At 48.8% G+C, this 25957-nt stretch overlaps 1 protein-coding gene across 3 annotated transcripts in view; it reads right to left on the reverse strand.

Annotated features, from left to right (window-relative positions):
• LOC126521944 (uncharacterized) overlaps positions 1-25363 on the reverse strand; it is a 133363-nt gene extending 108000 nt beyond the window's left edge. For 2 of the 3 annotated variants that reach the window (XM_055066190.2, XM_050170691.3), the window contains exon 1: positions 24844-25362. In XM_055066190.2, coding sequence (XP_054922165.2) covers positions 24844-25264 — 421 coding nt within the window. In that variant the 5' untranslated portion in view covers positions 25265-25362. Of the gene's footprint in view, positions 1-24843 lie in introns of all 3 variants that reach the window. The other variant, XM_055066189.2, reaches the window with a different exon arrangement.
• Between the last annotated feature and the right edge of the window lie 594 nt (positions 25364-25957).

Raw genomic sequence — 25957 nt, forward strand, 5'->3', positions numbered from 1 at the left:
ATCGAAGGTGGTGAAGAGTAAGTGACAGAAAAAGAAGCCTAATGTTCGCTTCGACGTCGCCGTGGTGGTGTGTGGTTTTATCTTTCGCCGCGTTGCTCAAAGCAGTTCGTATGTCGGTGAGATTGCTGCTTGAGTGGGTTGTATGCGGAGCGGCCGTTGTGTTGTCAATTCTTACGCTTGGAAGGTGATAGGGTATAGTCAGGTCAGAATAAAGAAGTGCACAGCTAGCTTCGACTTCATCGTGGGGTGCACGGAGTTCTTCCGTTTGCAGTTCTCGTGGGCCTTTGGGCGTTATTGGTTGTGGACTGCAGCAAATAATTGCTGTACAGTTCCGGGTTTCAACTCGAATGAGCCACTTCGTATACACACAGCAGCGAAATGCATCGAACGTTAACCTGCACTACTAAGCATGAGGCACTGCGTAATACCATGAGGCATCCGATACGGACACTTCCTGCTTAGTTTAATATATGGAGATATGAATCAAAGGAATCGGGAGGAAACGCTTTATAGGAAGACGTGGAGGAAGCTGTCTTAATTAGTTTCGCTTAACGGATAATGGTAACCTCGCGCATCTAATCGTGGGATGAAGCAAGAAACAATTGTACATGCTTTTGTAAGAAATGAAAGGAGAAAGTTGCTCCGCTCCAAGTTTCTTGATTTTTATTTTGTGAGCAATCCCAGATAGATACTGTAGAAGTCGAGGTATAGAAGGTAATAATTAATGGAAAAAAATCTGCAACAAACACCTTCTTAAATATCGCATTGCCCCACTCCCCAAGCAGCCCTATTGGAACAGAATGCTAACATGATGAAGTAATCGAGTAACAGCGCATGGATATACTGACGGAAGCGCTGATTGGGAACCGTGGGTTATAAGTAACCAAAGACGTCAAACGAACGTTCACAATGCATTTATTCGCATGAGAGCAATTATATGCATTGCCGCGTACGGAACCAGCTTTCGTTCGCGCTGTACAAACGCTCTGATTGAAACGTTTTTCGCTAGACTCAAAGAACACGCCCCTCCAAAGAGCACGTCCCTGTTACATGCAGCATGCAGTTTGCCAAAAACGATTTTTGCTTTCCAGATCCACGCCAAAGTACTAAATGTGCAGCAGGTGTGTTGGCTTTCCGCTCCCCGTTACAAGAAGATGCGCTGGAGCACGTATATATAGAGAAACAGAGAAGTCGCTCGACAGAATCGCTTGTCGACGCACTGCTTTCCGTGACAGCTTCGCACGCACCAGTTGATCGTTCTCGACTTGCCTTGTCGCTGGTACAGCAACAACCTGCGCCTTGCAGACAGCGCGGACAGGGTCGGCGTCCACCCATAGACGTGCACCATTGCTAAGCCGCCTCTACGAGGACAGCGCGGGACAAGCGTCGGGCACACGTACTACCCGTCCCATTAGCAGCCTCTCAGCGCGCCTTGTCGAGTTGTCTCGATGCACTGCTCTTGTCTTTCACAGCCACGCCCTTTGCTTTTTCTTTCAGCACCTGTTTGGCTCCCAACCAGCTGCATAGATAGTTTTTTTTTTTTTCTGTTTGATGTTGCTTTCTTCGTGGAATCTGCAACCGTCTCGGCCGTTTCTGTGCACTGGCATTTGCTCTTCCGTTAATATTACCGTGATATCTTCGATGGTTTACACGGCAGCGCGTCCCACCTGTCAGAAAACTTGGATGCGACGCGTTCTCCTTTGCAGGCAGAAAAGAATGTGTGCCACTGGTGTTACGCCAAGCTTTCGCTTCTGATGCGCAGTGCAGTCAGCAGTATAAACCTATAGCTTTCGCTTGGAAGCAGTTGTAGCTCAGTTGTTTGACAGTGTTTCTATAGAAAAGAGAAGCTCTTCTTTTGCTTGTTCGTTTGTTTTGTTTGTTGTTTCTTTTTGTTTCTTTTTGCAAAAAGCGCCGTATATAACGTACACGCTACGCATTTGTGCATCGCAAAATGACATCACACTGTCTCTCTCGTTCGGGCTCCAAGCGGAAGCGGGTACGCTGTCAAAATTCAGCGGTGATAGCTTGGTGAAATAACTTCTACTCTGGAATTCTATCTTGCTTTGTTTGTAGGCCTGTGCTCCTCAGCTTCATGTCGCGAGCATCCGAAGGGGGAAGCCGCGAGAAACGCATTCCCAACGTGTTTTAGACACGACGCGTCGGCGACAATATTGCGCCGCACCAATTATCGACCTCCGATTATACGTCTGAAAACTGTCTTATATGCTGTTTCCACGCTCAGTTATAGTCCTATGCGCGAAACTTCTTTTGGGTCACATATTTATATGAGGGCATTACGCCGCACCCTGACACGAGTGCTGCATGTAACGCCGCGCCAGTAATACATCGCTGGCATGTAGCCGCCATTCTTTTTTAGCTAAGGGAGACCGTCTGAGACCATAGCTTGAGAAGCTTTCAATAGGGAGCTGTTGCATGGGGCCGTCGCTCGCGCCGTGAAGCGAAACAAGACCTTCGGGCCCTGAGTGCGCTTCATTCTTTTTAATTCTCTATCCTTCGGTTTCAAAGATAGAATACTTCCCGAAACGGTTTGGTGCACACCACGAGCACCGACAACGAGCCACGTTAAAAAGGAGGAGGGGGAGAAATAATTAGGCGATTCTTGGAAGAGCAAGTGGATCGCGAAAGCAGGTGACACGCACGCATGTACGAGGGTCTCAAATGACGGCCGCGCCCGCAATTTCTGAGCGAACAGAAAAAAAAAAAAAGAAAACTGAGCAACACAAGGGACACTCATGGTCAGCGTAAACAAGCATAACAAGGCCAACAACACCATGGCGCGACGAGAGGCGGAGGCCGAGTGTGTCTCGCCTCACTAACCATCCCGCACGGGAGAGCTAGCGAACGCCAGCAGACCGTGGAGGAGCCCCCCCCTCCCTGTCCGTTAGCGGCACGACGCTCGCCCTGACTAATTCTGTGCACGGCGCTCGAGGCGAAACGAGTTTAAGTACGCTGCCAATGCCGACCGATTACCGAAGAGAAGGTTAACATATGTAAGGCGTAAATTTGTACAGTCAAAGAATGCCGTTCACTGATACGCCAAACAGGGGACAAAGAACATCTTCGTTGATAGGAGACCGACTTCTGAATTGTTTCGATCGTATTCGTTAAAGTTATACAAGAGGGTCTCAACCCTAAGGAAATTGAATTCTATAGCATTAGGGGCAGCAGAGCGAGTCCCAGGCGTTACTTCTGTGCACGCCTCTTAGAATGAAAGGTATAATCCCGTCACGAGAACGTCGTGCAGTAAGCTCCTTCCAAGCAACTTACATAATTATTCGGTATTCATACCCTGCCCCTGAATAAGAGGCGAACGTTGTCACTTCAAGTTGTCAACAATGTGTGCTCTTATGGCAGCAGGGGTGATTTAAAAAAGTCTAATCGGAACTTCGCTAATGAAGTCCCAAGAACTATGTCACGCACCGTGACATATGACACGAAGCGCGACTTTAATCGTCGAGCAATGTGGCACAGTTGTTGCTGCGTTGCACGCAACTTCGGATGCAAAGTGCTCAGTCGTCTGGTTGTCTGCGGGCATATCTTTCTCCCCGTTACGGAGCCCGCAACCGAAGCGCTGTAGCGCGGCGCCGTTGGGCGTGAAATGGCGCGCTGCCCACGAGTATATGCGCGCAGCCCGTGCTTTACCGGGAGCACGTTTGCGGACGTGTTGCGCCGAGCGACCTGAGATATGGTCGGCTAGCTCGGTTGATTGCGCCGATGTGTTCGCTACCGTGGTCACCTTGTATCATTCTGTGTATCGTACCGCATCGAAGAGGAAACGCGCAAGCTGTCCGCTATACGTGGTTCCGCGTTTGTCGTTTCTCTCTTTCTCGTCTACGTCCTTCTCGCGTGCCCAGCTCTCAGTTTTGATGTATCGCCTGCCGCCCGCCATCACTCGTCGTGTAGTCACTATTGTTGTCATTGTCGTTGTTTTTTTTTATGCCAGCGTCATTGCACCGTTGTCGTTCAGATATGCATGTTCTATGGCCTTGGAAAGTGTACGTGGTATTTGTTCTGTTATATATATATATATATATATATATATATATATATACGTGTCTGAATCACCCCACTTCTCCTTGTCAGTGTACCACAAAATACCGCACATATCACACTCTCCACGATCACCTGCATGCAGTTTCTTGGATTTCGTAGCCGAGCTTCCCAGTCGTCGCCCAACGACGGACCGTGCATAAAGTGTGTGCCCTTCAGAGGTATAGTTACAAGCAGGGTCATGCCCAGGAATTATTTTCGGGGAAGGGTTTTGCGGAGATTGCGGCAGCCATTTTGAAATACAAACTTATGTTCGCGCGTGAATCAAGCTCATAGCTCTCATATAATAGTATAAAATATCATGTAATTTGATAGTGTCATTTCACATGCACTTAAACCGAACAAAGGGCGTTTTTGCATTGTGGCTACTGCTGCTGGAAGTCGAACCTATGAATTCGGTCTGAGCATCAGAACATACTTCCTTCTTTCCCTTAGCAGAATCAGTTGTGTATATATGCTCCTGTTCCGCAATAAAGGCTGTGTTGAAAATTAGCACTTGTCCTGTCTAGTCTTTGTGGATCGTCCCTTGCGCGCTATGCTTCCAGTGTAACCATTGGAGATCAGCTGCGCGGGGCTCACCTGCAGGTCCTGGCTCGACGGACAACCATTCCACTTTCTATCAGAAGCAACCTCTGTGTTAGTACACATAATCAAGACACCTCTTGCTACACCTAGACACTCTATATTGGTTTTGCTTTGGCAACACACAAAAGGGGCGAACCAGGATTTCAGCAGCGCAGCGAAGGGGACTAAAAGAAGCATTTAACGGAAAGGCAGGGTGAGGGGTGAGCGTCGGGCGACTGACAAGGTAATAACGCCGTCCAAAACACGCATAACACTCGCGAAAAAGCCAGCAGCAAAGAAATTAAAACGCGCCGGATAAATTGAAGCGAAGGAAGGTAGGGAGAAGGGGATCGCGAAGGGGAGGTGTGACACTCATAAGGCGATGGCTGTGGGAACGCAAAGATCAGGTTAAGAAGGGAGCCAGAAGATAGAGCGTCTCCTCTCGCGTAGCAGAGAGAGAGAGAGAAGGGCACAATCCTTGCTTCCATTTTCTTTCTCTCTTTAGTGAAGAAGCATCGCAGACATGAGAAGCACGCAGCGGAAAGCGAAGAAAGGCAAACGAAGGAAGCCAAGGGAAGAGGCAATAATCAAAGTACGCGCAAGACGGAAATCAAGAAACGGGAAAGGAAGGAAGATAAGGAAGAAAAAGGAACGAGCACAAGCGAGGCTGCTATATGGAGAGCTGCAGGGAAAGGAGACAGCGGCGGCACCGGCAGCAGCAGGAGCACGGCGCGGTCCTGCCTTTAATGAACCGGCGCTGCCACCGGAACCCTCGCTTCTTGGCCGGGGCGCTCGCGCGCGCACTGCTGCTGCTGGTGCTTCGACCGCGGTCCGAAACCCATCGAGGCCGCGCCGGCCTGTCTCACTGCCGCCGGAAAGCACTAGTGCCGCCGCCGCCAGAACAGCAGGGAAAAGGAAGAAGTAAAAAAAAAAAAAAAGAATTGCATGCGGGGCAAAAGGAACGAGGAACAAAACGAGCGTGATACTTGGAGGAAAGGTGGATACAGGGAAGGCGACGGGGGAGAGGCCACTCAGGAGCAAAAGAGGAGGCAGCACGTCGGCGGGAGAGGCGAAGGGAAGTAAAAGGCTTGGACGGAGAAGAAAGAGGAAAGGACTGAAGTGAGAGAGAACAAGATGCCAATACGAAATAAGGTAAAGACAGAGAGAGAGAGAGAGAGAGAGAGAGAGAGAGAGAGAGAGAGACGGAGACGACGATAAGGAACGGAGGAAGGAACCCTTAGCGCAGAAGCCGAAGGAGTGAGTGGGTTCGGAGGGTGTACTGAGGGAGCTAGAGAAGGGAAAGAAAGGCAGCGGAGAAGGAAGGGTGGACTCCTGCGGGTCGTACTCCTCCTAATGGTTTGGGGCTACCACATTGCGACAGCGCGGCCCACCGCGGTGGTGGGCGACGGCGCACTCGAGCGGCGCGCATTTCTGGGCGCTCGTCGTCGTCTCTTACTTCTTCGTCTTCCTCCTGCTCCGGAAGGAGCAGCGCGCGGAACTGCGGCCCGGTGCGGAGCGAGCGGAAGAACGAGCTGCAGCGCGCGCGCCTGACGTCTCTCTTCAGGCGAGGACCTCGCTGCTGCTCTTGTTACGAGCGCGCTGCGCCCGGCAAGGCCTGCCCGTCCGGCACAATGTTGCAAGCGGCCACGCGCAAGGAATGAAAGAAACACACACACGCACGCAAAAAAAATAAAAGAGAGGAAGAGGAATCAGAACGAGTACGGGAAGGCGTGTGCGACGGGAGCTCGTTTTCTGAGGGTATCGCGCGCGCGTTGCTGGACGAGGAACTCGTTTCGGATCGTGTGCCGCGCGCGCGCAAGGCGACAGCGACCGGGAGTGGAAGGGGGGGGGGGGGGGAGAGAGAGAAGAAGAAAAAGCAGTCGTCGCAAGGATTTTTGTTGCTTATATGCGCTTTCTTTTATTTTTCCCCTGCCTACTAACGGAAGTCGTCCGGCGACACGAGTTCATCTCTTTTAACCCTTAATTCTGCGATGCACGATCAGCACATCAACAAGCCAACTACATGTTAAGAACGTGTTACTCAGTACCTTGAGAGTATATCGCTTTCATTCCAGAGCCCATGTGTGGAATTCTGCGTGTGTGCGTGTGCATGTGTGCGTGCTCGCGCGCGCGCGCGTGTATGTGCGTGTGTGTGTGTGCGTGTGTGTGTGTGTGTGTGTGTGTGTGCGCGCGCGTGCGTGCGTGCGTGCGTGCGTGCGTGCGTGCGTGCGTGTGTGCGTGTGTGCGTGCGTGCGTGTGTGTGTGTGTGTGTGTGTGTGTGTGTGTGTGTGTGTGTGTGTGTGTGTGTGTTTACTGTACTCAGTGTTCTTTGACGGTGCCGCCCGAACCGAAAGCCTCCGTACGACTCCTTTAAAATCGTAGCATAAAGAAAAAATAAAATTGGTTTCACAGTATTGGTTTGAAGAGTAGTTGGAAAAACATATTTGTGTTTCAAATATTATGGCCCCACCATGCGCGAAGAATGCCCTCTAGAGAAAATAATCAGAGGAACGCGGACACCAACATTTCGCAGACGCGTATCTCCGAACTGGTGCTATAACCTCCGTATGGCTAATAAGTTATAATAGCTCGTAAGATAATAAGACCTTCCAGTTCCGAAAGCTCAGCAAGCTTGCTGAAGTAACTAGTCTAAAAGCTAACTTATTAATTTTAGTTAACTGAACAGCGTGCAGCGTTTATCGCGCAAATTCTAATGCCCTCCACCGTAATCGATGCATCGGAAGAAGAAAAAAAAATAACACAAACCCTTTATTTCCGTTTGCAAGATTATTGAAAGTTTCTGCTGAAACGCTTTGTACATAAGGAGACAAAATGGACATCGCAGTTTAATGGAAAAAGGATCACGCGCGCACTCTCTCCTGAGCCGATGGCATGGCAAGCAGCTGGGGCCACCGCTGCCATACTGATTAATTTAATTAAACCACTCCCGGCCTCAGCCATCACCGTGTATTTGCAGCAGCGCACGTGGGCGCGGCAGCTTCGTGTTGGGGGTGATGTGCTTTCGTTGACGAGAGGGCTAGAAAATATAATTAAGGAACCGAAAGATGCGAGACTTTGTAAACGTGAGCGTTATAAAACGCGCCATAGATTAGCAATTTGGAAGTCCTGCAGAATGTGGCTGAAGCTCTCCACGTAAGCGCTAGTCCTGGAATATGCGTAAACATGCATACGTTAAAGCCGAGCACAAAAGAGTTGTTGTGGCCCCGTAGCTTAATCTAGGAGGGGGAGAGGAGGGGGAGACACAGAAAGACGACGGTGTGTTTGCATGGTAACGTCTCTCTTAATTCTTTCTTTCTTTCTTTCTTCTTTATTTATTTATTTATTTATTTATTTATTTATTTATTTCTGTCCATGTAACACCTTGAGCTTAACATTTTTCTACAAGGAAGAGCCAACTTTCTTGCATGGTCGATTAGTGCTGGGTCCTCTGGTTTAGAAAATGTGGTTCATTTTACATGTAAGCGCGATGCATTCAACTCGCTAGACGGCGAAACAGAAGTCTCTAAATGCCGTTTCATTAAGCCCAGCTGCACCTTGACGATCCTATCATCGGCTGCATCTGCTCCTCAGTTTTGGGAGGGATAAAAGAGAAAAACTAACGAAAACGAAAATCTAGCGAAAGAAAGACGTATGGAGAGCGTATAGGGAAAACATACCTATATCACACATATGGAAAAAGAGCAAAAAGATGTTATTTTCCCGACTGCATCGACAACTTCGCTCTGTGTGACAGATTATTCCAGGTATAGACCAAACTGCGGGCAACCTACCTGACCCTTTGCAACGTTGTACTCTCTTTCTATATCAAACGCCACAAAGTGTCACTCGATCGTTGGCACGGCCCCTTAGCTGTCACGTTTACGTGGGCTTCGTTAGGCTGTGACGGACTGACACTTGTCAGCGCCATCGAGGTAAAGCTGCCACTTTGCTTTATTCCAATTGCTCGCTCGGTAATTCGTCGATGTTGTTGAAGCAAAACAGCTAAACGCCCGTCCGCAATTCCCACTTCTCTGTTGGCTGCCTATACCAGACCAACAACATTGTCTAACTTCCTCCGAGTCCTCCCACTGTTACTTTTTTTTTTTTTGCCTTTCTCGGTGACGTTGACGCAAATTCGCTACCGGTCGCGAACACTCCAGCGGCGCTTCGTCAACCCAGTAGGCGAAGGAAAACGAGAAATTCGAAACTACAGGAACCAATAGACGTATATACTGAGCGCGGCAAGGAGTGTACACAATCAGCGACAAACAAAAAAAGAAAAAAAGAACAGGGGTTTCCTGCGCGCGCGCACGCGTCCGTTCGGAAATTGAGTTGCCCGTTGGGCTTTGTTTACGTCAACTTCCGAGCCAAAGCCAAAACCAAGCCGAGTCGCAAGCGCGTAGTCAGCCAAAGCGTGGAAAGAGGGAGCGCTGTAGTATAGCAGCAGCAACGACGCTAACAGCAGCAGAAGCAAGCGGTAGCTATGGCAACGCGCAACTTTTGAAGCAGGCAAAGCAGGCGGTGGTTTGCAGAGCGATACGAGAGGGCGAAAGATGGGAGGAAGGGCAAGACCGAGCCACTGCAGAAGCTTACGGGTACGGCGCGTTCGCGTATACACAAAGTTGCGTGAAACCGACCAAAATGCCGAGGACGTATATACAAAAGTACACGCAAGCGCAGCAATGTAGCGGTATAGCAGCAATCGTGGGAGCAAAGGGAAGAAGCGGGATGGGAGGGAGCGATAGTGGCGAACAATGTGAACGCATACACGTATACACAGCGCACCGCGCCACCGCTGCCGCGCGTCTTCAACGCAAAGTGACGCGTCGGCACAGCGCGTGGGGCGAGCCGAAAAGCGCGGGCGCTGGCGCGGCCAGGAAACGAAGTTTCGAGAACAAACGAGGTTTTTGTTTCTCGGAACGCGAAGAAGAAAAAGAGGCAACCCGCGGCTCGAACGAAGCGCTTTGTTTTCCCGTCGGATCCCACCACCGCTCGCCGCGCGGGTTTCTTCATTTTCTCCGTTTCCTTTTTTTTTTTTTTTGTTTCCTCGTTTCTCACGGACGTGTTAAGAGGGTGCGGCATTGCGAATGTGTAGCCTTGCGTACATTCGCGGGGGCGCCGTACGCGGGAGCCTGTACACTTCAAAACACGCGCAGCTGTACACCGCGTTCGCAATGCTTGTATTTGCGCCTTCATTGGCAGCTTTCACAAAAGCCACACCGTATAGTGTTTCGTCATACGAGTGACTACCGTTCGTGACGCAACCGATCTGAGCATCCTTTGGCTTCGCGCGTTTCTTCTGTATAGAAAGCGTACGTTGCCTATGGGCAAGCCATACGTTTCTTCTTGGTGCGGTAGACGTATACTATGTTCTGTTTCAATTTTGTTTGTAGGATAGTTTCTTTTTTTGTTACATTTTGTTCGTAATTTCTTTGCCTGGTCGGAACGTTCTCGACGCGTTAGTCGTGCTCAATTTGGGTGATGCCGTGTATAATTGTTGAACGATGTGACAAGACGCGGAAGCGTGCCAGACGAATAAAAACAGACGAAAATGAAGGAAGCTAGCGATACGAAATCCCGGTGCTAACAGAAGCATCAGCCTGAAAACGTTGAACAATGCGCCGCATGTATACGGCGAAAAAAAGAATAGAAAGAAAACGGGGGACATCCTCACGCCACGCAATCTGTATGTTGCCGCGGGCAAGAAAATGGCTGCTTGATCAATGGTGGATATCCTCTTGTCTTTCCCAGTGCTAGATGTGAGCACTTGTGTCGGTGCGCGCGTTCTGTAGTTGTTTTTTCTTGTACCACGCACGCGCGCACTCACGCATGCACCCGCATAACCGCTACATACATAAACGTACATGTATTCACACAAGGAAAATCACCCAGGTAAGCGCACACACACGTATACACTCACAACACCCAAACACATGCTCAACACCCAAACACATGCACACACACGCTCGTCGGCGCGTCCACGCCTAAACTCCGTGTATACCGCGCACACAGCGCGCGCATCCAGGGCAGAACGTATATAACGGCAAAGAATACAGCGCGATTATAAGGCGTCCGCCGTATATGACCACTGCTGATCGAAGACATCTCTCTCTGCACGCGCGCTGTTAAAGTGAGCGCCGCTTTATCCCCCGACCTCCTTTCTTCCACTCTTCGACAATTCGCGTTGGGCCCGCAGCAGCAGCGGCCTCCGCGCAAAGTGCGAAGAACAGGCCTGCAGTGTCTCGCCACTATTACACAGCGCGTGTATGCGCACCGCGATTCTGCGGCACTCCACAGGGGCGCGGCTTGCCAACCTGCCCGCCTTCGGTTCTCTCTTAAAAGCGGGGTAATCTTGTCAGGGAAGATTTCCAAGTGCTGGATTTGCGCCTAATTCCTCCGGGAGGTTTGGCGCACCGAGCGGATGAGCGCCCGAGCGCCTACCGCCGCCGAACGACGTCCTCTTTGTTCCGTCTCCCACCGAAAACACGCGGCGCGGTTTTTTTTTTTTTTTTCGCTCGCAAAGTGCGTTAAGTGCAACGAAATGACAAGAGCGGCGGTCCAAAAAGATCGCGCCGGAAAGAGTGCCGACTGCCGCGGGTAGACAGAGAACTGAAAACCAGACACGGAATGAGCGAAGCGAATACCTAAAACGTATAAGAGTCTTAAGAGTCTAGAGCATGTTTTTTTCTGCAGAAATCTCTCTCTTCTTTCTTTCTTTTTCACTTTCGTTCTTTCTTCTCGCTCCGGGCTTTACATTCTCGAGTGAGATACAGTCGGGAATAAGAAGTTATGCGCGCTTCGAAACTTGAAGAGAAAGAGTGAGTTTTCAGTTGTTAATACGTGCTCCGTCTATACGCTCTCATAAGCCACGTCTAACACCCACCTATACAGACGCTATCTTTTGTTTGTTTCTTGCAAAATTGCCTTATTTTTTCTTCTTTTAACCCACGCCTCCTCTAAACCTAAACAATAGCCTTCGTGCAGATCGGGCTATCCGTCTAGAGTATTGGAGAGATCTCCGCTGAATGCAGGTCTGCGCGGCGCAAATCTCTATAGAAACACTTGCTCGTTTTCGCCTTACCCGCACGCCATAGCGTCGAGAAAAACCCTCGAACAGAAGAACCGTCTGGTGCGCGCAATAGCTATATGTATAGCAAAAGCTATAGGTTTCCTTTTGTTGTGTGACTTCAAGTATCTATCGCTATATAGGATACCTTCCTGTCGTGGTACCTTTCTTCTGCCTGCGTGTGTGTGCGCTTTACTCTTTCTTTTCTTCTTTCTGTGTTTTCCACGTTGATTTTCTTGCTTCCTCGCAATCAGCTGCAAGTGCGCATCAAATCTGATTTTTAGCGCCAGGTTTCTCAAAGTTAACGATATTTTTTTGCGCCGTGTTCCAAGTGGTATATCATTGGTACATATATAATTACAGAACTCTGTGTGTCATCTCTCCTCCAACACCGTACATTCCCTGCTAACACCATCCCAGGCAATGAAGCGGAAAACAGGTAACCTTTGACCCGCTCTTTGCCTTATCTTTCGCAGATACATCCGAATGCTAAGGTATACAATGACCCCTTGAAGCGTCATTTGACAAAGCTTTTTTGTCGCTGTTGTCTGCATTTCTGATGCACGAAGCGTAGAAATAAATTGAAACTGAAATAAATTGAAATTGAAATGACATATGCGACAAGCGAAAAAAAGCAATTATTGCAACTGAAAGGTAAAAGCTAAGCCGGCCAGAAATAATACCCTGAATCTATTCTAGGTCCACTCCTTCTGCGCTTCGTCATTCGGTTGATTGAATACGATAATGAAGTATCAGCAAAAAAAAAATATACAACAACAACAACAACACACACACACACAGACATGTCAAGAACACATTCAGCATTATATTCCACTTCCGTTATTTTCATGTCGACGTTTTTCTTTTAGACTGACCCAAGTGCAGCCTACTTTACCACCGGGATCATCTGGTTGGTGAGGCCAACTTTAACAGACGTTTTCTATAGGTGGTATGACGTTGTGCTGCTGAGCAGGAGGTCGCTGGTTCAACCCCTGTCGGATGGGGCCATGTTCTTGTGAGGAACGAATGCGAAAGCCCTCGTGCATTGTGATTTCGAAGCACGTCAAAGAACGCTGGTTGGTCAAAATTAATTTAAATTATGGGGTTTTACGTGCCAAAACCACTTTCTGATTATGAGGCACGCCGTAGTGGAGAACTCCGGAAATTTTGACCATCTGGGGTTCTTTAATGTGCACCTAAATCTAAGTACACGGGTGTTTTCGCATTTCGCCCGCACCGAAATGTGGCCGCCGTGGCCGGGATTCGATCCCGCGACCTCGTGCTCAGCAGCCCAACACCAGCCATTGAGCAACCATGGTGGGTGTCAAAATTAATCCAGGTCCCACACTTGCGCAGCTGTCCCGCATAACCTACTGTGCTGCTTCGGGACGCTAAACCTTACAATCTAACTGTTTAAAAACCTTGACAGGTAAGTACGACTGAAAAGGAAGAAGTGACGTATGTGATAGTGCACCACTCGGGATATCCTCTTGCAAAAAAGATGTGCGTGAGATCCAACTGCACCTCAAAAGAAGGTCTGTTGAGACTATAGAAACTCAAAGGAAACACAACAGAATTAACGTAACAGCTTTTGTAAGGTATATCACGACCGAAGAATTAGGGGAATCGTCCAAAGATCTCGCGCGTCAAACATTGAAATGGCGTGCCGCGTCAAAAAAAAAAAAAAAGGAAAAAGAAAGGAAACCCGCGAAGGGGCCAATTGGTCGCACACGTCAAGTGCGCTCACTATACGAGAAGTGGCTATTCGCTTCGGGGTAAAAAAAGAAGAGAGAGGTAGATAAAATAAAAGGTATCCACATGCAAAACCGGCGGGGCCTTTCACACCTCGCGCCGTTATATACGCCCGCAGAGTGTGAAACGGCGGCAGCAGCGGCAATCAATTCGCATTAAGTATTTCTCACGCGCTCTGCCAGTGCGAGACACATTGACTCCGTAATTGTTTCTCCCCCCCTCCCGCCCTCGCCTGCAGGCTCGATTCTACGGCAGCTTCAGCCAAGAACGGAACCACCACTCTCTCCAGCTCGCTTCCATAATTCTTTTTGTTTCCGCTCTATTTTGTATTTCTATCACTCTACGAAGCCCATTGGCACAAACCCATTTTCTCTTCGTTGGCCGATCATTCGTCGCTTTGCCCTCCTCGCTCGCTCAGGGTTTTGTCTTGATTTCTCCAATCTTCGGCTTATCTTGGTTTCATATACGTCTGTTCGCACCAGTCTTTTTTTTTTCTCTCTCTCTCTCTTTCCTTCTACTTCACGCCGACCTCCCAGTGTAACACTGTCAAGGGCCCGTTGATAAATGTTTTATTGCTTCACCCCCTGATTTGCCTTCGAGGAGCATTTTATGCGCAGAGCTGTTATCAGCCGGAATGGCCTACATTCCTATATGTGCGCTAGGTTCACCGCGATGGTGTCATTACATTAGTGCAAAAAAAAAGTAAGAAAACGAATAATAATAAAAATAACAGAGAACGCACGAAACGTGCGGGAGAGCAGACGTTACTTCTCAACGAGGCCGTGCTATTGCTTTTGTTTCTTGCTTCTGTTCAGTTCTTTTAAGCTGCTATTGCGGGGTATACACAGCTCCGTTATTGGTAACGTAATTACAGTACAGAGAAAAGAAACAACAGGAAGATGCACTGGTATCAAACGCTGGTATCCGTCATTGGTATAAAACTGCTGTCTTTAGTGATTGATCTTGCCACACCCGGCGAGAGACTACCGAGAAATCTGCGTACACTTAAGGCCTGACGTCACGGAGATGGGACGGCTGTGCCATTAGTTTCAGTGTACAAGCGGAATTACGGATGGCCGTCTCTTCTGCATACTGAGCTTGTGGGGATGACTAACAAAACTGCTGCTATATACCTCCACTGGCGGTAAAGTCTTCTAAATGAAACACGAGTGCTTTGTGGCGAGCGTTAGAAAAGTTTCTGTCGGAGAAATCATTCAAAGTGCTTGGATAAACGGAAAGTGGAGAGCCGCCGCCTGTTGCGTTTTGCCTGCATCCATCTCAAATGCTGTAACGGAACTGCCCGAGGCGTGAACTAGCAATCGGAACTTATCTCTAGACTGAGCAGACGACGTTCTGACGCAAACGTAATACGCGATACAGTTACAAACGCGCTCGCATGCTTGTTCTCTTGATTTCCCGACGCCATTTTGGTGTTGCCGTCGCCTGCCTTCGTTGGCAGCAAGCACTCCGGACGATGAATAACGGGGAGAGCAGCACCAATGCACGCGTATATGAGGTATACGGGAGACTGTCAACGCGCGCCACCGACGACCGTGCGACCTCTAAATTTTCTGTAGAGACTGTACGATCAGTGTCAATACCTTACGGGCCGCAAGAACTGCGATGAAGATGGGCCTTTCGCCACACGTCACGCGCTGGGCACGGACAGCCTTGAATTTAAATTTTCGCCCTGCACTATAGCATGTGTGACCAACAAAGTATGTGGTTGTACTGGCTTGAAATACAAAATAAGGGAAGATTCAGCTTTTCTTTTTGTTTTCGTAGAACGCGTGCCCCGAAAACGTTTACTACCAACAACACATGTGCACTCTCGCTCCTCCCCGGCTTTCTTTTCCGCTGCTTCGGCGTGAATGCGCGATAGTATATCGCCAGAAGCAAAACCAGCCGTGTAACCGCGACCGACCAGGCTTGTGCGACACGGCGACTCTGAGAAGAGACAGCGTCCTTACACGGCGCGCTCTTCAGCTGAGACACAGGCAATTACTGTTTCCCCGTCCTTACACTCGCCGTCAACAAGGCTAACTGAGACCCACACACGAAGCTAAGAATAATAAATCAGCGTATATCCTTCCCCCGCCAGCTCCCGCCTGATAGAAAGAGCGCGTACTACGGCACCTCTGCGTGTATATAGAATATACCCAGCCACACAATAACGCCACACGCTGTACAGCCAAGCCCTCCGCGTTGCCCTTGCACACACGCTGTGAGGGCGTCGGAATCGCGACGCAAATGTATGCACCCTCCTCTGCCCGTTCTTCTGCAGGCGATGGCTACAGCAAGCCAGATGGCTCACGCCGCTTGCATCTCAGATGCAACACGCGGCGCGTGTGTCTTTCTTGCTTCCTCCTCTCTATTTTTTGTTGAGTTTATCTTCGTTTCTTCTCCACGGTGAGCGTTCTCTGTACCAACAAACGCTTGTAACGCCCTCTCTCTTTGCTTTCTGCTTTCTCAATCCCCCCCCCCCCCCCGCCCGCCCTCTTGGAGCGGAGACGAATGATGCGAAATCTCGAAGTCACTCCATCGCTAAATCGTGTGTTGCCTCGTCCCTAAGCGATGCGCGCCCTCCTCGTGCGTGCAGCTGGCTTCTCTGCGGGGCGGGAGTGACGTCACATGCCAGCGGCTGAGATGAGCCGCGCGCAAGAAAGTGCCTCAATCTCGGTGCATTTTCGTGTTGCATAGACGCTCATTCGGCGGCTCCCTTGTGTGCAGCCTTGGTTATTTTTAGTTATTCTTTTTGCTCCTAGAATTGATATACGTGGACTCCGCTTAAGCGAAACTCGAATTAAGGGATAAAATAAGGTGTTTCGTTTCTCCGAAGGTTTATTTAGGCGAAAGACGCAAAAGTTATCAACAATCGTTTTCGCAAAATATCAAATGATTTTAATACTAGTGTGGGGAGATAAAGGTTCTGCTTTGGATACAGTAGCTTTGTTTGCGAGAAGTTATGTGACCTACATATCCGCGGAAGAATTCCTAATAATTCTGCATAGTATTCGTGTTCAATACAGTGCTACACACTTTCAACTGCATCTCTTGCCATTTGGTGCGAAACACTGACGCGTCTCGAAATGTTATCTGTGGCTTCGTTAATACAATCGCGGCATTTGCCACCAACTCTGCCGATATTTTCGACTGTATCTTCAGGGCAGGTATCTAGGACATCATCTCCATGGGGTCTCTTATTCCTGGCGCTGAGAACGAAGCAGCAGTGACAGCTAGACTGCAGGGTCTTACCGACTCCGATGTTCTCTTGCTCCTCCTGGATCATCACTTGCCTAAAGCGAATTGCTCACGATAAAAAGACCGTTGCAACTTCGACATTTTTAATTTGCAATATATTTCCTGCAACTATACCTGATGGATTAGATCTTATTCACCCAGTATGGCATCGCTACTTGACATGTTCCTCGGACTTTTCATGTTCCGTATACCGATGATGTAAGTGGTAGTTTCGAGCATAGTTCCGTTTAGGCGGAGTTAAAAAAGAATATAGGTTGTGTCTAACTGCACTTTGTTAACATTGTGTCTATGGGCGGCCAGCCAACCAAATATCGAACCATTGTTCCGTTTATAAGGTATTTCCGTGTAAGCGAGTTCTGCTTATCTAGAGTCCATTGTGCAGACAACTTTTACACCAACGTACCACGCAACAAGATGACACAATCAATTGCGCCTTCTTTTCCGGTTTTTTGCCCAAGTTGCGTCCTCAATTCTAAAGAATCTAAGAACCAACTAGGCTCAAATGGGATGCATATTGCTTACTGTTGTTGTTGAGGTCAGCTAACGATGCTTTGCGCATCCCTGCTTAGATTACTTCCGTTGATATTCAGTAGATGATTGTAGGCCATCCATATAGAAGATCGTACAGCAGAAATTACAACATATGCAACTGAAAAAGAAATGAAACAACACTAACGATTCTCCTTAGACACAATGACTGACATGATATTAGTGCCCCCGCGATGTCTCAGGACTCGGGTGGAATACGTTTGAATAAATGGTCACGTATAACAGGGTTGGTTGTTAGTCGGCTTCTTTGAGAAGCAGCGCTTGATTATTTATCCACCTTATATATAATGAGACGGAAGTAGCACGATGTACCTATTGCGAATCTCACGTAAGTGTAACTAAAGAACCAATTCGGCTTCAAGTTTGCCTGTGTAGCCTTGCATAAGTTGTATTATGACACTGCCGTCGATGGATTGACAATGCTGAATGCGCACAGGTGCTTTGCGACACCATTCCTCCACAGGGCATGTGGGGACATATAATAAGAAACCGAGCCGTCAGAGCCGCAACATTTCGCTATAAGAGCCGTTATGGCCGGACTGGTTCGCTATACGCGATAAGGATATTAAAGCGCGTACAGCGTTCTCACACGTCAGTGTTGTGACGCCACAATACACTGCAATTGCCATTCCTAATACCAAACCTACCTTGCTTGCGTATGCAGCCATTTTTATAGGCGGTGAAATTATGCTTATATGAATGAAATACAATGTCACGGGTAGTAGCAACATGTGTCACTGTGTTATCACTAACACGAAATCCGTTTTTTCTATGAACAATACCGTGCAAGGAGTACTCCTTGTACCCTTAACACAACTTTCTCTCGTGTGCGTTGACGTATAACAAACATTTAAGCTTGACGAAAGTCAGCATTCTTTTTCTCTCTCTCTCTTTCTCACTCTCTTTTTATATCGTCGCACTTTGGTTTAGTATGACCTCTCTGCGTTTTTGTCGATCAAAATGTCATTGACGACTTGAGTTCATTGGCATTCGATAAAACCGGCACGCTAAGATGGGTATACTCTCGACCGCCTTTGAAAATTTTCATTCGTTACGAGACTCTTCATAACACGACCTCCTTGTCTTTCCAATTAGAGTTTCTTTTTCATTTTTTATGACGTCAATAAATGAAGAGAAAGGAAAGACAGAAGGAGATCACGAAGAACGGCGCGAGTATGTTTCATCAACTCGACGCGGTCTGGAAACGAAACGTGCATTGGCACGTGACATGATACGACGAAAAACGACGAATGCGAGCCGAGAAGCTCCCGCGGAAGTAATACACTATTATGGCTTGCGCGACCGTGACCGCTTTGCCGAGGCCGGATAGACAGAGAGAATAACAATAAAAAGAAGAAGAAAAAAAGACAGAAGCGAGAAAGAATGAAAAGCAGAGAAATTTGAATTTTAGGAGGAAGCGGGCCTGCCCCGTGCTCCTTCGTCTAGCGCTGTGGTGATCGGTCGGCCATACGTACAACACCTGTCGCTTCCTGGCGCGGGCGAAGGCGAGGGCGAAGCGTCTCGCGCGAACACATGCGTCATTTAGAGAAAGCATGTCCGACCGCTCTCGTATATTGCTAGCTTCATCTTCGTTATTAGATGTGAAACATGGAAGTTTGGTCCCGAGAGGGCCGGCGATCGCAAAATCTTAGATTGGCAAAAAACAAAAAGACAAACAAAAAATAAGCATAAATTTGCCAAAAATCTATAACAATATAGCGGAACAACAAAGCACGTCCGTGAATTCTGGAGGAAATGGAGAAAGAAAAAAACGTACGTTTAGGCTCCAAGAAGAACACGAGCACGAATATATGTCATGCGCATAAAGAAAATTAAAAGTGCCTATAACTCCCGTCCATAAGGAATTTATCAAATCACTCTCCGTGAGAGAGGGACAGATGAAAGGGGAAAGGCAGGGAGGTTAACCAGAACAATGGCAAGCAAAAATATGTCTCGTAGATCCATGACAGATCATCTCTGCTTGTGTTGGGGCGCGAGCAGGGTCCAAGCACTTTTCGCACATAGAAAGGGCGCTTATCTAAAGTGTTCAGACGACTGCCAAAGATACCTCGCTGCTGGTCATGTTGAGGGCACTCATTGAGACAGTGCTCAACAAAGGCTTCCGGTGTGCTCAGGTGCGGTTACTCTGCAGACTATAGATTAGAAGACCAATTCAACCAAATATGAAATTGGCATCTATCGGCATACATATACGCAAATCGATTTTCTTGGCGAAACGAACTTAAAGATAGACAACTTTCTGCCGCTTTAAATGGCACTGTATACAGTATACGCGGCGCGTATATCCCACGCTGTTTCTATAGCCAGTGATATTGCATTAGGCGACCGCACATTGTTACTCGGACCTTACTCTTTCGTTTTTCGCTCTCTCCTTGTTAACGCAGTTCTAACATGAGTGTCACGTCGCATGGCTGGAACCATTACAAGCCAGCGTGGATGAAGACGATCAGCGAACATTCGTAACAGCAAAATTAACTATAACAATATGCTCTGCTGAATCACACAGAAAATTTAGCATCTTAACGGTATACATGAATCGTTCCTTGCTTAGCGCTTTTCGCATCGTCAGAGGAGGAGCCATGTGCATGCTTTATTTATTTATTTTTCTCTCGCACATCACGACCGATGTTCTATTTATGCTAGAATTACAGGACTTCACAAAACAAACCAAAAAATATTGCAGCATTGTTCCAGATGCTAAAAGTGACCGCGCAGACATAGCATATGACATATAGTTATTGTGCATAAATACCCGTTGCCTCATTGAAAGACGACAAGATGTCTCCATTGCACTAAAATGTTTCTTACATAATAACTCGCTATTAACCGTTTATAGATGGCTTTAAACAGCCCCATTTACTATGTATATAATGCAGATCAGTTAGCCATTCTATTGCTATTCCTGCATTTTTTAACTCTTCAGGTATTAGCCGACAGCATGCCGGAATAACCTATTGCGCAACGTCGCTCTGACGGGGACGGCGAACATTACCTATATCGTGCACGGTACTTTCAGCAACGCGTTGCTGTATAGCACAACACTGTTCGTGCCCACCCACCGGCCTACCTATAACAGGGACGCAAAGCATTTCGTGCAGAAAGCGCTGCCCACATATGCAGACCCGCGCAACGGAAGCCAACGACGAATGCGCTCCACTCGTAAACAGTGAACCGCACGTATATACACACGGTCAAGGGGAAGCCGATCCAGCCGGCTTTGCGACTCGGCACGCATATACAGTACAGCGACGTTCGCTAATCGAGCCAATTCCACGGAGGCAAGCTGTCTCTCAATTCGGATACCCCGGAGAAACTATAGCGTATTCGGGACGAGAAGGGTCTATACGAGGAGGTGGAAAGAAGGGGCGGTGACGGAAGAACGGATAGCTAGCACGCGCGGTATATTTCTGCGTCCCCACATTTCGCCCGCGCATGCACAACGTCACAGCCTCAACCGATTTCGTCTCTCTATCCCCGCTGGTGACGGCAGAGCGAGTGGAAATGGTCCGCGGCTTTATACAGCTGTGGCCTTGCAGCTAAGCACCGCACACAAACACAGAACGCGTATACCATCCGGATGGCCCGCCCTAGCGCGTTCTAATTAAACCGCGGTTTTAACGCGGCCCCCCAATTATTGATCAGCGGCCGACACAAACGCACGCCGCTCGCGCGGCGTCGAAAGGGGTACGTCGTCGCCGCTGTCGTCCTAGGATACTGCGTCGTTCCATCTTTCCCTGCTCCCTTCGGCTCACTTCCCGAAATCCACGCAGGCTTCCCTTGGTTAGATGAGCCCACGGGCAGGAAGGGCGAACGCGAGCGCCTCTCCGGCGCTAACGCGGAGATGGGGAAAGCTCGCTAATGGTAAGCCACGTCGTCGAAGGCTGCGGCAGATTTAACGGCTTCCCGTCGCGTGCATGCGTGTGTTCGCGCCCGCGCACCGCATGCGGTGGTCTGACGATGCTCGGAACGATGACTGGCGTGCCGACGTACTCTACGCTCGTTTCTCCGGCTGGGAAAGAATGTTGACGGTGCCAGCACGTCGTGGAAGAATTTACGCAGCGTATAACTTCGGAGCGACAGCACCGTTGCACGTTCTCCTCCGGAGAACGTGCACGTGCTGTTATGCGGTTTGAGCGCGTGGTATGACGTGGCAACGTCAATGTGTACCCGCTGGTCACACATTCTGCATAACGTACAACGCAAGCAGATCCCGCACTCGTGGTGAAACGTTACGTCTGACTGTCGAACGCAGACCTTCTTGCAGAATAAGGCATATAACCGTTTTTTTGCACTGTCAACTGACGAGTGCGACAAAAGTCTATAGAATTAAGTGCGGCAGCTGTATTCAAGCTTGTCGTAATTGTCTGTTGCCGGTACGGCTTCTACTGTGCATCACTATAAGCTCAAAAAGTAAAAAAATGAAAAAGAAAGAAATATGCATTACAGGAGAAGGCGGTTATTACGTCTTGCACTGCTGCACGCGCGCCAAACAGGCTCATTTATCAGCACTTATTGTTTGCGCATGCCGCACTTGTCTGCGGGTAAGGAGGAGCCCACCGCTCCCTTATGATGCGGATACCCGCCTTAACTACCTTTCAAGTAAAAATTTAGCTTTAAGTAGGACACACCAAATCACAGTATCAGAAAACATGATTAATCATGTCAATGTAAGTATAGGTGAAAGTGAATGTAAACGTAAAGACGCATTTGGAATCAAACTTGATCGAATCATGAGGTAGTTGTTATAAACCTTCTACATCGCTCAACCATGCAGCGCTTCAAGTATGCAAATGTTTATCAGTTTGTCACTGGAGGTATTGGGAACAAATAGACCGAACACAATGGTGTTTTCTAGTCAAGTACGAGCATGTGCAGCATGAGTTGAGGTGATGTAATCGACGCCCATGTCAGTTGCAGCTATCCCTTCTCCCCTAGAGGAACGGGACTTTTATATCGAATGCCGAATTGTTTAGGATATGTCACTGTTAACAAGATGTACTTTCAATAGTGCATACTGTGTATTCAATTATAAACATGCTTCATAGGTTTCAGTCCGATTGTATGCAAAGGCCACAAATCCACAGGAACAAGCCTGCAGACAACTGCTGTGGCACGTATTGGTGGTGTAAAATATTTTGTGTCAGATCGTTTTGTAAATTTTGGTAATCCCTCTCGATACTAATGCCTGCTTGTTTCTTATTGATATTCCTCCTTGTCCACCTTTTCCTGCCATCGTATACAACAAGCAAGTTACCCCAAGAATGTTTACGAATGTCCCCAATCAAAGACAGTTGTATTTTTGGCAGGAGTACTTGAAAAACATGAATAAAGAACCAGGAGGAGTTAACGTCGTCCTATGCTGCCATACATAACACGATGATATACACGATGTTAAACAGTTTCTAAATGTATACCTCGTGGGTGTTCGTGACATGAGGTACAGCAGAACAATATATACTTTGTATAGTCTGTACGTGCTGTCTTAATTGCATCTACACTTATGGGTTGTGACAATCAAGGCGCAACCGATAACTAGCCAATAATTACTTCTCCACTATTGCCGTCTCATTTCAACTGCAGACAGCTGGTAAGTGATGTTCCTACAGAGGAAATAGCAACATTCAGTACAAATAAGTATGCCAAAGAACGTTCAATCAGAATTCAGGCAAAACTAAGGTTTGAAGTGTGAGCCGATGTTTCACTTGATTTGTTGATTAAGTATCAAACCTATGGCACATAATTATTCCCGTAATGTTCAGCACCTAAGCAATAGCTTTGCATCTCTGATAACAGCTGAATTTCAAGATTGCGTCTGAACTCACTGAGTACCCATGAGCAAGGACATTCCCTGTTAATATTTTGTAGCCCTGCTACCTTTGTCAAACTTGCCTCTAGTGGTACATTGCTTTGCTATTGTAGATATTTACACTGCCGTACGACTCCATAATGGCACTGTTAAGAAATCTTGGCAGCAACATTAATGCAATGTCATACGCGAAGGGGCATACCACACATGCATTATTCATGTCTATGGCATACGTGCTCTTCACTTACTTTTGCCTAAAGCAATGCAGTAAACTGGGCTAATTAATAAACAGCTACAACTAATGTCACCCGGAACAGCATATGTACTCAATTAAAAACCAATGCATCCGCGCATTAAAGAAACAATAAAGGTACGTTTTTCTCATACCGAAATTCGGGCGCAACTAAAACTGCCATCAGTGCATACTTCACGGTAAAGCGCTATTGTGGACAGCTTGGTAGCGAATCGAATTCGGCCACGACACAACATAGTAAATGCGGTACTCACTCTGCGTGTCGAAAATTAGCGCGGTTTAGCGAACCGTTCGAGAAGCGGGAGTACGCAAACATCAATAACTTTCCATGGGATTGGCTATACGTACCCCTGCGGTGGATATTGTATTTAGAGCTAAAATCCGCGGGTGAACTTCCTTCCATAGCGACCAGTTTTCGAAAATACACAAATTTTATATGCTAGCATAAATAGTAGAACTAACCTAAACTTTGCGTCAGTGCTTGACAACCACGAAGTGCATCTCAGTTCCATCCACACCGTCTACGAAAGTATATAATTTTCTTGCTGCGTAATATGCAAGTGCTATATTGCGAAAGAGGCGCGTTCTGCTGATCGTGAACAAGGACTTCTCTTTGGCAGGAGCGTATCTCCCACCAAGCATGACAATAAATACTTGTGTGCCGTTGTCTTTCCAGCACAGCCGTATCACGATAGTCTATTGTGAACCAAAAGCTGCTCCTTTAGTATGACACGCTTTTCACATTTCAACGATCGATCACCGCACTTCTGTGGCACCAGATGTTGGTTTGCCATGAAATGAAACGTGCACTTCTCGCGGAAAGCTTCCTCGCGAAAGCCTAGCGAGCGAAGACATATCCCCTGACATCGCGCGCACGTTTCTGGCTCCTGTGGAGTTTTCCTGCTAAGCGCGTCTTTTAATATAGCACACGTGCAAATTTAGAATGAATAGGAAAACAAATCGCCACAGCAGACTATCCAACAACTATGAAAAGGTTCAACACATGTTCGGGAACATTCCCAACACTATGAATAAGCGCGACTAACAGGAGAAATGGAACTCTATTGTAGCTTCAGTGCATAGTTGTGTTTGTCGCACGTCAGAAAACGTAGCAGGCAGCAGTGGCGAATACAGCGCGTGTGCTATCTGAATGGTCTTGGAGCGGACACCGGAATTCATTTGCGCGTGATAACAGCTGCGACATCCTAAACCGAAAGAAATAGAGCAGTACAGCGAGCCAATGACCATGGATTTTTTTCTACGAACGACACTATAATGATCGATCACATGATCAAGCAAACAACTGCTAGTAGCGAGCAGTTAAAGCTTGCCTGTCCTCAAACACTTCTTTTTTCCCCCCGCTTGATGTCATCGCGTCATCCCTGACCGAACTGTTCGGGCAACGTCTCCAGGCTTTGTCCTCACTTTACCCCGCACGTGCTCATCGGGAGCGACGGGGGATCAGGAGGGAGTAAAGGAAACTGGAGCACCAGAACTCACCTCTTCCACTCCTGCCGACGAACCTGAGGTCGTTAAACTTGGCCACTTGATTCTTGACAACGGCCGAAGCGTTCCTCAGTTCGGCGCAGTAGTTTTCATCGTTTCCCGCACGCAGCGTGACCAGGGTCCCGTCGCAAACGTCCCCGAGGGTGACCACCTTGAACGCCACCGGTAGCGTCTTGTTGGAGCGCCAGTGGCTGGGAAGCACCGAGCACACCAAGTTGGGGCTTCCCGTACGCATCAGTTCGCCCGGGTGCTCTGCCAGCACCTGGGTAAGGGCCCGTTCACCGGGCAGCACCATTTCGGCCATCCTGCGACGCCGATGCGAGGACGACTCGCGGTGCGTCGTCGTCGTCGTCTGCTGTTCACGCGGCGGCTGCTGCTTGCTGCCCTGGTCGGCCGCTGCCGCCGGCAGATGCATTGAACGCTGCCCGGACCAGCGCACGCGCACGCGCACTCGCCGCCCTTCTGAGGTTTGCGGGCTCTGCCCGAATCGGCCGTCTGCCAGACCGCACCGCCGCCGCACCGCCTCGGCTTCCTCCTCTCCCACCCCTCGCATCGCGCGCCTCCCCGCCACCACCACCGCTTCCCTCCTCTTCGCGGCCACCCGCGACCTCTCGCCCACCAGAGCCTCCCCTTCCAGGTTTTACGCGTTAACGACGCTGCTCTCCTCCTTTGCGGGGAAAGAATCGAGGAAAAGTATGAACCACCTCTCTTCCTCCCTCTTCCTCCATCACCTCCTAGAAGTAAGAGAAAATGAGAGAGGAGAAATAGTGCGCGCCGCGGTGCGGGCAGCGCTGGAAGCGACGGCGGCGGCGCGAGCGCGCGAGCGCCTGTTGCGTTGTGTGTGTGCGTGCGTGACGCGCCGCGAGCGGCGTGTGGGTGTGCGGGGCTTGCCGCAGCGGGCGACGCGGGCGCGCGCGCGCGAGGGGGCTGACGTGCAAAACCGCGCTGGTTGGCGGGGAAGCTCGCCCGGAGGAGGAGCGGTCGGGGCGCGCGGGCGGCCGCCGGAGCTGGAGAGGCCGGCTCTGCGCCGCTCCGGCCGCACTGGGAGGCCGCTTCCCTCGCCGACGGTAGCGGCGGCGGAGAACGCACGCGGTCGCCGCAGCCGCCG

This window comes from Dermacentor andersoni, chromosome 6 (assembly GCF_023375885.2).
Source record: "Dermacentor andersoni chromosome 6, qqDerAnde1_hic_scaffold, whole genome shotgun sequence".
NCBI lineage: Eukaryota > Metazoa > Arthropoda > Arachnida > Ixodida > Ixodidae > Dermacentor > Dermacentor andersoni.